The sequence below is a fragment of the Schistocerca nitens genome, chromosome 2, assembly GCF_023898315.1.
Source record: "Schistocerca nitens isolate TAMUIC-IGC-003100 chromosome 2, iqSchNite1.1, whole genome shotgun sequence".
Lineage (NCBI taxonomy): Eukaryota > Metazoa > Arthropoda > Insecta > Orthoptera > Acrididae > Schistocerca > Schistocerca nitens.
Window position 1 is genome coordinate 43243277 of NC_064615.1, and position 12716 is coordinate 43255992.

The window sequence follows — 12716 nt, forward strand, 5'->3', positions numbered from 1 at the left end:
TAGCGCACCCACTCGCTGGAGTAGGTGCGGAAGCAGAGGCGGCGGCACGCGGCGGAGGCGGCGCGCGCGCAGCAGTGCAGCTTGGCGGCGTCCATGCCCGCGCGGTCGATGCGCGAAGACGCCGCCTCCTCCGCCTCCGCGCCGACCGCCCCCAGCCCTGGCGCTGCCCCGGCCGCCGCCTCCCCGGTCGCTGGCTCCTGCTGACGCTGCAGGAAGCACTGCCACAGTCGGTCCTGCGAGACACGAGGGCAACTTTCGCACAACAGCGGCTGACCACGCATCCAAAGTTCGGCGGAAATGGGAGTGAGAGCCAACCTGCATGGCTGAGTATTACGATAATGATATAATGTGGTACAAAATCGAGTAGCAGGAACGCGTTACAATCAGTAAGGCAAGGTGCTTAAAGATGTTAAGAATGCAAAAAAACAAAAAACAAAAATGCTACACAGTGACACAATAGCTAATTCCCAGGATAATATTAAATTAAATGTAAATGGCCAGTCATGAAAGAAACGTCTGACCAACAGCACACGGTCGATAAGCAGTCTAATTCTTGAGTTTCTCCCGGCGTATTTGATAATCAAAATATCCACAGGTGTACTGCCGGTCTACAGTGTCCAACGGGCACAATATTTCGGTGATCATACATGTCGCAATCATCATGTGAACTGACGGACTGTGCTCCTGTGAACGTGCCGGCACGGAGTCCGTACGCTATGGCTGTTCGGAGGGAACTGGGTTCGGTCGCAGCGGCGGCCGATTTAAATACCCTCTGCCCGCGGCGTGCTCCCTCCGCTGTCCGCGCCCCCGCCACGGTCGCGCGGTGGAACAGATTGCGACGGCGTCTGAGATAACGTCGGTGTGATGGCTCTGTCCGCCGTGGTCGTCACAACTATACGTTAGCTCGATTTACTCTTGATTAACCCAATCGCTAGTTCCCAAGCCTTGCTCAGATTATAGCCACAGTCACGGTTTATGAGGTAGCCATTGGTGCGAATGGACTGTGCGGCTGGTCCCGGCGGAGGTTCGAGTGCTCCCTCGGGCATGGGTATGTGTGTTTGTCCTTCGGATAATTTAGGTTAAGCAGTGTGTAAGCTTAGGGAGTGATGACCTTAGCAGTTAAGTCCCGTAAGATTTCACACACATTTGAACATTTGAACCCCGATACGATTATAAACATGTATGTTGAACTGTGACCTGCTTCATCGTAATATCAAAATATAAAAAACAGGGGAGACAAGAGCCACAGTTGCTCTTTGCGTTGAATATGATAGGTTTTGTAAAACAGAATAATTTAAAAAAACATTAATTCATTACCCAATGAACTTTTCGTTTCTTTTTCCACTTGCTGCTGTATGTTTTATGACCAACCTACTAATTTCTTATGATGGATCTGTACTTGGCCCCTTGGCTCTCTGTAGCTTCCTGCAGTGGATAATATTATTGTGCGAACAGCTATGAGCCGACCATTGTGGCCGAGTCGTTCTAGGCGCTTCAGTCTGGAACCGCGCGACCGCTACGTTCGCAGGTTCGAATCCTGCCTCGGGCATGGATGTGTGTGATGTCCTTAGGTTAGTTAGGTTTCAGTAATTCTAAGTCTATGGGACTGATGACCTCAGATGTTAAGTCGCGTAGTGCTTGGAGCCATTTGATTTGAGTTATTCAGTGGTGGCGTTGGGGCACCGAAAAGTAAAGGAAGGAAGAAACAAGTGGTTCGGGGCACTGTGGAGACTGCTGAATCAGACTCAGGGGGGGATGAACAAGTTCAAGGTTATCCTTTGTTCTAGTCCCCTCATCTCTATAGTTGTACAGTTTGTAGTTATAAAAAAAATGGTTCAAATGGCTCTGAGCACAATGGGACTTAACTGCTGAGGTCATCAGTCCCCTGGACTTAGAACTACTTAAACCTAAATAACCTAAGGACATCACACACATCCATCCCCGAGCCAGGATTCGAACCTGCGACCGTAGCGGTCGCGCGGTTCGAGATCGTAGCGCCTAGAACCGCTCGGCCACACCGACCTGCTTGTCGTTATCCTCTGAACAAACTGCTTGTTTTTCTGCTTACAGAGACTCGGTAATATTTTTAGTTTTCGTCAGTTTCTGACAGCAGGCCGTTACCTATCAATGGCGGGTACTCACATGTGGCAGTGGCGGTCCACAGCCGGCCTCTTGCAGGCCGTCCACGATGTCCTCCGCGGGCGCGCGAGTCTTCAGGAGCCGCCGGCACGCCTCCCGGCACCCCGCGTCCTCCGCCGCTTCACAGCACGGCACATCTGTCCAAACGAAAATAATTATCACCCAATTACTCCCTTGAAATCTGATTGTTAGAACACATGTTGCCGATTAATGGTTCTGAGCACTATTGGACTTAACATCTATGGTCATCAGTCCCCTAGAACTTAGAACTACTTAAACCTAACTAACCTAAGGACATCACACAACACCCAGCCATCACGAGGCAGAGAAAATCCGTGACCCCGCCGGGAATCGAACCCGGGAACCCGGGCGTGGGAAGCGAGAACGCTACCGCACGACCACGAGATGCGGGCTGTTGCCGATTAGATTCTGCGAAAGTACAGGGCGAGTACATAGGTGCATTTGTCACTTCGCCTCTCACACCATTGTGCAGTTACTCAATATAAGTAAGGAAGAAAAGTTGAGTGCCTTATCGATTTTGAAGTCGTTAATCTCGGAGCACTAGGCCAGTAACGATCTAGTAGCTCTGTTTAATTATGAGATGCAGAAAGTAGTCGATAGTGGGAGGGTTCCAATAACCTCGCTGTTAAGAGCACGGAATCCATAACCACAAACAATAGCAGAGGCTATGCTGATGTCACGTTTGTTAACTTTCGGAAAGTCATCGATACATCTCGATAACATTTTCTAGAGGCGCGCGGGTTAGCCACGCGGTCAGGGGCGCCTTTTCACGGGCCGTGCGGCACCCCCGTTGGAGGCTCGAGTCCTCCCTCGGGTATGGGTGTGTGTGTTTTCCTTAGCGTAACTTAGTTTAAGTAGTGTGTAAGCTTAGGGACCGATAACCTCAGCAGTTTGGTCCCATGAGACCTTACCACAAATTTCCATTTTCCATTTTCTAGCAAATTAACTGCGTGCTTACGGATAATATGAGGTGTTTGATAATTTAATTGAGGACTGACTAGCCAGCCTACAGCTTACCAGGTTAAAAGGCATTTGAAGCCAACTGGAAAAGAGACAACGCCGGCCGCGGTGGTCTTGCGGTTCTAGGCGCTCAGTCCGGAACCGCGCAACTGCTACGGTCGCAGGTTCGAATCCTGCCTCGGGCATGGATGTGTGTGATGTAGTTAGGTTTAAGTAGTTCTAAGTTCTAGGGGACTGATGACCACAGATGTTAAGTCCCATAGTGCTCAGAGCCATTTGAACAATTTTTTGAAAAGAGACAACAAAGTCAAATACCCGAAGATAAATGGATAGCACGTTGTTAAAAGCTCTGGTGCAATAGAAACGAAGCATTAGAGGACAACCTCTGTTCCCCTTAAACTGATAAACCATATGGAGGCAAACTTATGATGATCCAAGAACTAAACGAGGCTCTCAGTAAAACTAAAAACTGGAAATCAACAGGAAAACGACGCTCACTATATGTAGATCGAGCCTTAATATTTCCCATTTCACCGGCCGAGGTGGCCGAGCGGTTCTAGGCTCTACAGTCTGGAACCGTGCGACGGCTACGGTCGCTGGTTCGAATCCTAGCTCGGTCATGGATGTGTGTGATGTCCTTAGGTTAGTTAGGTTTAAGTAGTTCTAAGTTCTAGGGGACTGATGACCTCGGAAGTTAAGCCCCATAGTGCTCAGAGCCATTTGAGCCATTTCCCATTTCATATTTTCTAGTTTCCGTACCAAGCCCAAACTGAAGACATTACACGCACCGACTCTTAAAACGTTAGTCTTTCTATCGTAATTCAATCTTTTTGCCGTTGTCACCTCCATCTGGTCAGTATCCTCCAGGAGATTGGTATGGGGCACTCTTCCGGGAAATTTTGACAATGGTGAAATCATCACGATATTTATTTCAATTACAGGTTACATGTCTTGTGAATACACGTTATGTGTCTTTAATGCAGTGTTTTCCATTGCCTTCCGCATCCTGATGCCGTTGACCATTCCTAATTTTTCCGGTTTTTAGAGACAGTTTCCCAGCCCAATGGCAAGAGAGTGTCCTGAAACTCTGTCCTCTTCTCCGGCCTCTTTGGCAAGGCTGCTGGCAGACTGAGGGTGCCTCCATGTGCCGGAAGTCTTCGACCGGCATCGCTGATGATTTTCATTAGAAATTTAAGCCGTAGCGGGATTCTAATGCGGGACCGAGGACTTTTTGGTTGCTAATCAGAAACTCCAACCTTAGACCGCGGTTGCATCCTAGGCACAGTGTGAGACGTGCGGCTGCTCACGTTGGTGCTGTCTGCAGGTTTCCACCCTCTGTTGGAGACCAGGTGGTATCGTTTAGTTGGCATGGTTTCGGTTGTTTGTCTTCTTCTCGTGTTTCACAAGCGTTGTCTGGCCGCTACGAGGTGCATTCAAGTTCTAAGGCCTCCGATTTTTTTTCTCCGGACTGGAAAGAGATAGAAACATGCGCATTGTTTTAAAATGAGGCCGTTTTCATTATCAATACGTCCCAGAGATGACAGCACCATACGGCAGATGGAATTTTACCGCCAGCGGCGAGAATGAGAACTGTTTTAAATACTTAAAATGCGACGTTTTCCTTACTTGAACAGCGTGCAATCATTCGTTTTCTGAATTTGCGTGGTGTAAAACCAATTGAAATAAATCGACAGTTGAAGGAGACATGTGGTGATGGAGTTATGGATGTGTCGAAAGTGCGTTCGTGCGTGCGACAGTTTGATGAAGGCAGAACATCGTGTGACGACAAACCGAAACAACCTCGGGCTCGCACAAGCCGGTCCGACGACATGATCGAGAAAGTGGAGAGAATTGTTTTGGGGGATCGCCGAATGACTGTTGAACAGATCGCCTCCAGAGTTGGCATTTCTGTGTGTTCTGTGCACACAATCCTGCATGACGACCTGAAAATGCGAAAAATTTCATCTAGGTGGGTGTCACGAATGCTGACGGACGACCACACGGCTGCCCGTGTGGCATGTTGCCAAGCAATGTTGACGCGCAATGACAGCATGAATGGGACGTGGATGCCATTTTTCAATCCAGAAACAAAGTGCCAGTCAGCTCAATGGAAGCACACAGATTCACCGCCACCAAAAACATTTCGGGTAACCACCAGTGCTGAAAAAATGATGGTGTCCATGTTATGGGACAGCGAGGGCGTAATCCTTACCCATTGCGTTCCAAAGGGCACTACGGTAACAGGTGCATCCTACGAAAATGTTTTGAAGAACAAATTCCTTCCTGCATTGCAACAAAAACGTCCGGGAAGGGCTGCGCGTGTGCTGTTTCACCGAGACAACGCACTCGAGCATCGAGCTAACGTTACGCAACAGTTTCTTCGTGATAACAACTTTGAAGTGATTCCTCATGCTCCCTACTCACCTGACCTGGCTCCTAGTGACTTTTGGCTTTTTTCAACAATGAAAGACACTCTCCGTGGCCGCACATTCACCAGCCGTGCTGCTATTGCCTCAGCGATTTTCCAGTGGTCAAAACAGACTCCTAAAGAAGCCTTCGCCACTGCCATGGAATCAAGGCGTCAGCGTTGTGAAAAATGTGTACGTCTGCAGGGCGATTACGTCGAGAAGTAACGCCAGTTTCATCGATTTCGGATGAGTAGTTAATTAGAAAAAAAATCGGAGGCCTTAGAACTTGAATGCACCTCGTATTGGCAGCAGCGGTGGTTATCGATAAGTAGTAACTCTTGCCCTATATTTGGGGCGACGTCGTGGTTTTCCTAGGCAGTGTGAGTGCCTAGTTCAGTTGGGGACTCAGGAGCAGCCAGGTCCGCGCAGTGCGAGAACACGCCGGGACCGCTGGCGGCACGCATGGACTGCCGGATGGAAGGGCTGTGGTCACGAGGGTGCGCGACCTCGTCGTAAACCAGATCCAGCAAGCTTTAAGATGAGTGCATTTCAATCCAAGTAGAGCAAAATCAGTCACCCGTTTGGGTGACAGATTATCATCACGCCGTCATGTGCAGTTTAGTGGATCTGCGTACTGCTTAGTAGTTGAAGACCCTACTATGTTAAAAGCACTTGGCTCAGAGATTAGACGGTGTGGTTATGCAACTGTGAATTGATGACGCAGTGAAGAGATTTGTTTCATTCTGCCAACCATCGTCAGAGTTGTCACAGTGAGTTCAGTGTGCGTTTGTGTGCATTATGAATTTGATGTCACTCATTTGATACTTGGTTTTGGCTCACTTTATGATTGTTTCGGCAATGACGTGTGGTTGGTGATTCTGGTTGGTTACATTTCGGTTTTGCCTCACACGCAAATCGAGTGGGGTTTTAGTTACTGTTAGTTTGTCTGGTGTTCTGTACTGTGACTTGTTTGTTCTGATTTTCGGGTTTGTGGAACCGCACGGAAATCTGGAAGTGGTTTCTTTCACATTCAGGGCGCTCTAAACACAGTATTCAGGGGCGTAGTGCAATCCGCAGATTCCGGCTTTGGCGTGTTGTTCCAGTCTTTCATTTGGTTTATTGGACGTCAGGTAGCTTCAGCAAGATTATTATTAGTCATTCGTTAGACTGCCACTAGTCTGAGTTACCATCTTGTGAAGTGAATGGAACTCTTGGCTGCCTATCTCATCGCTCGCGAAAGTGTTTGTTGCCAGACCTTCTCAGAGGTCGATTTCTGGAGCACCGTCTGTGGCTGGTCCTTGTGTTTTATTATTGTATTATTTATTACCATACCTTGTAATGCCTACATTATAGGTTATGTGTGTCTAGTTAACAGTTCCAGTCGTCTTCTGGAAAAAAACTAGCAGTGTAAGGGTTGTCTTATAAGGTTTCCATCATCTTATTTCACCCATTTGGTGGTCAGTTGCTTATTTCTTTTAATTAACCTCTGCCTGTATTTGCTGTTTTACAGCAGGTTTCAAATTTTTTTTATATAATTGCCGTTCCTGGCGTGTAAGGACTTCAGCCGTGATTGTGGTCATTTGCTTTAAAAAATAATTCGATATTTGTATTTCATCAGAAAGCCTTAAAACCTTATTTACTGCTATTCCTGGCGTCTGATACCTTCTGCTGTGTTTGTGGGCACACACAGTACTTTCTAATATTTCAATAACCGTAAGTTGTAACTGCAGCGAGTTCTTAAACATGTTTAATTTATTGCCAATCTAGGTGTGTAAGGCCTTCAGCCATGATCACAGTGACTTGTTTTCTTAAACATTATCTGTATCCGTATTTTAGGGTGATTTGTTAAATTTTACCTCACTGAAAACACTATTATTTACACAGTTATTCCTTCATTAATAACGTGTGGTATTTTTTATTTATTGTTGAGTCTGGAATTACTGTTTTAAAAATAAACGTGTGTAACTATAAATGGCAACCAATAGTAACCGATTATGGCCCCGTCCAGAATCGAAACCGAATCCTGCCTTCCCTTTACTATCAGGTCCCACAGTGATTATGCTTTCTGGAATTGCTGGTAGCACTCTGGAACTCAAGAGCGATTCTTTCTTCTGATTTCGTGCGGTACTTCACAGCCATCCTCTGAAATGTTCTATGGTCCCTCTTAGTTTATCTCTGGTTCTTCATTCGCTTTCTTAATATATACTGTTGACTTGCCGTTCTATATTCACGAAGATGCAAAGCTGGTACTTTTTGCTGATGATACAAGTATAGCTATCACACCCAACAGACAAGAATTAACTGGTGAAATTGTAAACGATGTTTTTCAGAAAATCATTAAGTGGTTCTTTGCAAATGGGCTCTCATTAAACTTTGACAAAACACAGTATATACAATTCCACACAGTAAATGGAATGACACCGTTGATAAATAGAGACTTCGATCAGAAATCGGTAGCTAAGGTAGAATATACAAAATTTCTTGGTGTATGCATTGATGAGGGGTTGAACTGGAGAAAACACACTGAGGATCTGCTGAAACGTTTGAGTTCAGCTGCTTATGCTATTACGGTCATTGCCGAACAAAACTTTATGAGTTTTTCTACGTATCTGTAGTGTGTCGTGACCATGTGTCAATGAATGGAGCTACAGTGAATTTATGAAATCGCTTCAATCATTTGTAATAGCCCTATATATATTCAGTTATGAAATTTGTTATTAACAATCCGAATGAATTCAAAAGTAATAGCAGTGTAGATGGCTACAACACTAGGAGAAAGGATGATCTTCGCTACTCAAGGTTAAATCTAACTCTGGCTCAGAAGGGGGCAAATCATGCTGCCACGAAAGTCTTTGGTCACTTACCTAACAGCATCAAAAGTCTGACAGATAGCCATATAGCATTTAAAAGGAAATTAAAAGAATTCCTTAATGGCAACTCCTTCTACTCATTGGATGAAATTTTTCGATATAATAAGTGGGTAATTTCCCCAACCCCCACAAAAAAAATTAAAAATATTGAGTGTCATGTAATATTTTGTGTAATGTGAGTGCATTTCAAACACGACATACGCTTTCTTGGCTCCTGTCGCCATTTTGTCTCACTGCGCTCTCGAGCGCTCTCGCGGCAGAAACCTGAAGCTTCAGCCGAACTAAACTTTATGAGTTTTTCTACGTATCTGTAGTGTGTCGTGACCATGTGTCAATGAATGGAGCTACAGTGAATTTATGAAATCGCTTCAATCATTTGTAATAGCCATATATATATATATATATATATATATATATATATATATATATATATATATATATATATTCAGTTATGAAATTTGTTATTAACAATCCGAATGAATTCAAAAGTAATAGCAGTGTAAATGGCTACAACACTAGGAGAAAGGATGATCTTCACTACTCAAGGTTAAATCTAACTCTGGCTCAGAAGGGGGCAAATCATGCTGCCACGAAAGTCTTTGGTCACTTACCAAACAACATCAAAAGTCTGACAGATAGCCATATAGCATTTAAAAGGAAATTAAAAGAATTCCTTAATGGCAACTCCTTCTACTCATTGGATGAAATATTTCGATATAATAAGTGGGTAATTTCCCCAACCCCCACAAAAAAATTAAAAATATTGAGTGTCATGTAATATTTTGTGTAATGTAATATCTTCTATAGACACCTTTTATTAACGTGACACGTTCCACATCATTAGGAAGTGTCGTATTCATTATCTATGGAACAAGTACTAATCTAATCTAATATAATCTTTTCCACTTCACAATCGTATCACCAACAGTCGAGCCGGGTAGCTTTAGTGGAGTTGAAACGCAACAGATAGATCTGTTACTCAGGTGACATGCAGTGACTACATCTACATCTACATCCATACTCCGCAAGCCACCTGACGGTGTGTGGCGGAGGGTACCTTGAATACCTCTATCGGTTCTCCCTTCTATTCCAGTCTCGTATTGTTGGTGGAAAGAAGGATTGTCGGTATGTTTCTGTGTGGGCTCTAATCTCTCTGATTTTATCCTCATGGTTTCTTCGCGAGATATCCGTAGGAGGGAGCAATATACTGCTTGACTCTTCGGTGAAGGTATGTTCTCGAAACTTCGACAAAAGCCCGTACCGAGCTAGTGAGCGTCTCTCCTGCAGTCTTCCACTGAAGTTTATCTATCGTCTCCGTAACGCTTTCGCGATTACTAAATGATCCTGTAACGAAGCGCGCTGCTCTGCGTTGGATCTTCTCTATCTCTTCTACCAACCGTATCTGGTACGGATCTCACACTGCTGAGCAGTATTCAAGCAGTGGACGAACAAGCGTACTGTAACCTACTTCCTTTGTTTTCGGATTGCATTTCCTTGGGATTCTTCCAATGAATCTCAGTCTGGCATCTGCTTTACCAACGATCAACTTTATATGATCATTCCATTTTAAATCACTCCTAATGCCTACTCCCAGATAATTTATGGAATTAACTGCTTCCAGTTGCTGACCTGCTATTTTGTAGCTAAATGATAAGGGATCTATCTTTCTATGTATTTGCAGCACATTAGACTTGTCTACATTGAGATTCAATTGCCATTCCCTGCACCACGCGTCAATTCGCTTCAGACCCTCCTGCATTTCAGTACAATTTTCCATTGTTACAACCTCTCGATGTACCACAGCATAATCCGCAAAAGGCCTCAGTGAACTTCCGATGTCATCCACAAAGTCATTTATGTATATTGTGACTAGTCGACGTTTCCAGTCACTGACCCCTCATGACGCACCCCTGCCGCTGTCACTGCCTCTCCGCTGTACTCGTCCGGTACTCACACTTGTGCGGCTGCAGGACGGGCGCGGCGGCCGTGTGGTTGCGCGCGCAGGCAAGCACGCGCGGGCTATGCTGTGCGCACGCGCGCTCCACGGCGGACACGCCGCCCGCGGCGCCCGTCTCCCGGAAGGCGTCGCGGCACGCAGAGGCGCAGGCCTCCGGCGCGGCGTCGCCGCAGCACACGGCGCCCGCCTGGAACAGCAGTCACGCTGCTACAACTGGCTGCGTTCGGAAAAGGTTGCTGAGGCGCGAACAGATGAACACTGGTAGCAAGTGTCTCTACACTGATTTATCGACGTCCAAAGTTGGTAAGCTACTGACAAGGGAACCTCCCCATCGCACCCCCCTCAGATTTAGTTATAAGTTGGCACAGTGGATAGGCCTTGAAAAACTGAACACAGATCAATGGAAAAAACAGGAAGGAGTTGTGTGGAACTACACTCCTGGAAATGGAAAAAAGAACACATTGACACCGGTGTGTCAGACCCACCATACTTGCTCCGGACACTGCGAGAGGGCTGTACAAGCAATGATCACACGCACGGCACAGCGGACACACCAGGAACCGCGGTGTTGGCCGTCGAATGGCGCTAACTGCGCAGCATTTGTGCACCGCCGCCGTCAGTGTCAGCCAGTTTGCCGTGGCATACGGAGCTCCATCGCAGTCTTTAACACTGGTAGCATGCCGCGACAGCGTGGACGTGAACCGTATGTGCAGTTGACGGACTTTGAGCGAGGGCGTATAGTGGGCATGCGGGAGGCCGGGTGGACGTACCGCCGAATTGCTCAACACGTGGGGCGTGAGGTCTCCACAGTACATCGATGTTGTCGCCAGTGGTCGGCGGAAGGTGCACGTGCCCGTCGACCTGGGACCGGACCGCAGCGACGCACGGATGCACGCCAAGACCGTAGGATCCTACGCAGTGCCGTAGGGGACCGCACCGCCACTTCCCAGCAAATTAGGGACACTGTTGCTCCTGGGGTATCGGCGAGGACCATTCGCAACCGTCTCCATGAAGCTGGGCTACGGTCCCGCACACCGTTAGGCCGTCTTCCGCTCACGCCCCAACATCGTGCAGCCCGCCTCCAGTGGTGTCGCGACAGGCGTGAATGGAGGGACGAATGGAGACGTGTCGTCTTCAGCGATGGGAGTCGCTTCTGCCTTGGTGCCAATGATGGTCGTATGCGTGTTTGGCGCCGTGCAGGTGAGCACCACAATCAGGACTGCATACGACCGAGGCACACAGGGCCAACACCCGGCATCATGGTGTGGGGAGCGATCTCCTACACTGGCCGTACACCACTGGTGATCGTCGAGGGGACACTGAATAGTGCACGGTACATCCAAACCGTCATCGAACCCATCGTTCTACCATTCCTAGACCGGCAAGGGAACTTGCTGTTCCAACAGGACAATGCACGTGCTCTAGAAGGTGTAAGTCAACTACCCTGGCCAGCAAGATCTCCGGATCTGTCCCCCATTGAGCATGTTTGGGACTGGATGAAGCGTCGTCTCACGCGGTCTGCACGTCCAGCACGAACGCTGGTCCAACTGAGGCGCCAGGTGGAAATGGCATGGCAAGCCGTTCCACAGGACTACATCCAGCATCTCTACGATCGTCTCCATGGGAGAATAGCAGCCTGCATTGCTGCGAAAGGTGGATATACACTGTACTAGTGCCGACATTGTGCATGCTCTATTGCCTGTGTCTATGTGCCTGTGGTTCTGTCAGTGTGATCATGTGATGTATCTGACCCCAGGAATGTGTCAATAAAGTTTCCCCTTCCTGGGACAATGAATTCACGGTGTTCTTACTTCAATTTCCGGGAGTGTATGAAAAAAAATAGTAAAATATACAAACTGAGTAGTTCATGCGCCAGATAGGCAACATCAAGGAGATTCTGAGCTCAGAAGCACCGTGGTCCCGTGGTTAGCGTGAGCAGCTGCGGAGTGAGAGGTCCTTGGTTCAAGTCTTCCCCCGACTAAAAATTTTACTTTCTTTATTTTCGCAAAGTTATGATCTGTCCGTTCGTTCATTGACGTCTCTGTTCACTGTAATAAGTTTAGTGTCTGTGTTTTCTGACCGCACCGCAAAACCGTGCGATTAGTAGACGAAAGGACGCGCCTCTCCAATGGGAACCGAAAACATTTGATTGCAACGTCATAGGTCAACCGATTGATCCACAGGAAAACACGTCTGATATATTCTATACGACACTGGTGACGGCATGTGCGTCACATAACGGGAAAATGTTGTCGACCCACCTAACTTGTACACTTAGCGAATGGGTAAGAAGATTCTTCTACCTTGCCCGATTTAGGTTTTCTTGTGGATGTGATAATCACTCCCAAAGCCCGCATCTCG

At 47.0% G+C, this 12716-nt stretch overlaps 1 protein-coding gene and 1 long non-coding RNA gene across 2 annotated transcripts in view; both read right to left on the reverse strand.

Moving 5' to 3' along the window:
* LOC126234308 (reversion-inducing cysteine-rich protein with Kazal motifs-like) overlaps window positions 1-12716 on the reverse strand; it is a 354561-nt gene that overhangs the window by 97590 nt on the left and 244255 nt on the right. Inside the window, exons 6-8 of the mRNA XM_049942994.1 lie at window positions 10353-10542; window positions 2143-2276; window positions 69-233 (exon numbers count right to left, since the gene is read on the reverse strand). Of these exons, the coding sequence (XP_049798951.1) occupies window positions 69-233; window positions 2143-2276; window positions 10353-10542 (489 nt within the window). The remainder of the gene's footprint in view (window positions 1-68; window positions 234-2142; window positions 2277-10352; window positions 10543-12716) is intronic.
* On the reverse strand, window positions 122-10476 carry LOC126234255 (uncharacterized). Its single transcript, XR_007544696.1, has 3 exons — window positions 10353-10476; window positions 2143-2276; window positions 122-233 (listed from the first exon to the last, which is right to left on the reverse strand). It is a non-coding gene; the product is annotated as an uncharacterized LOC126234255 (long non-coding RNA).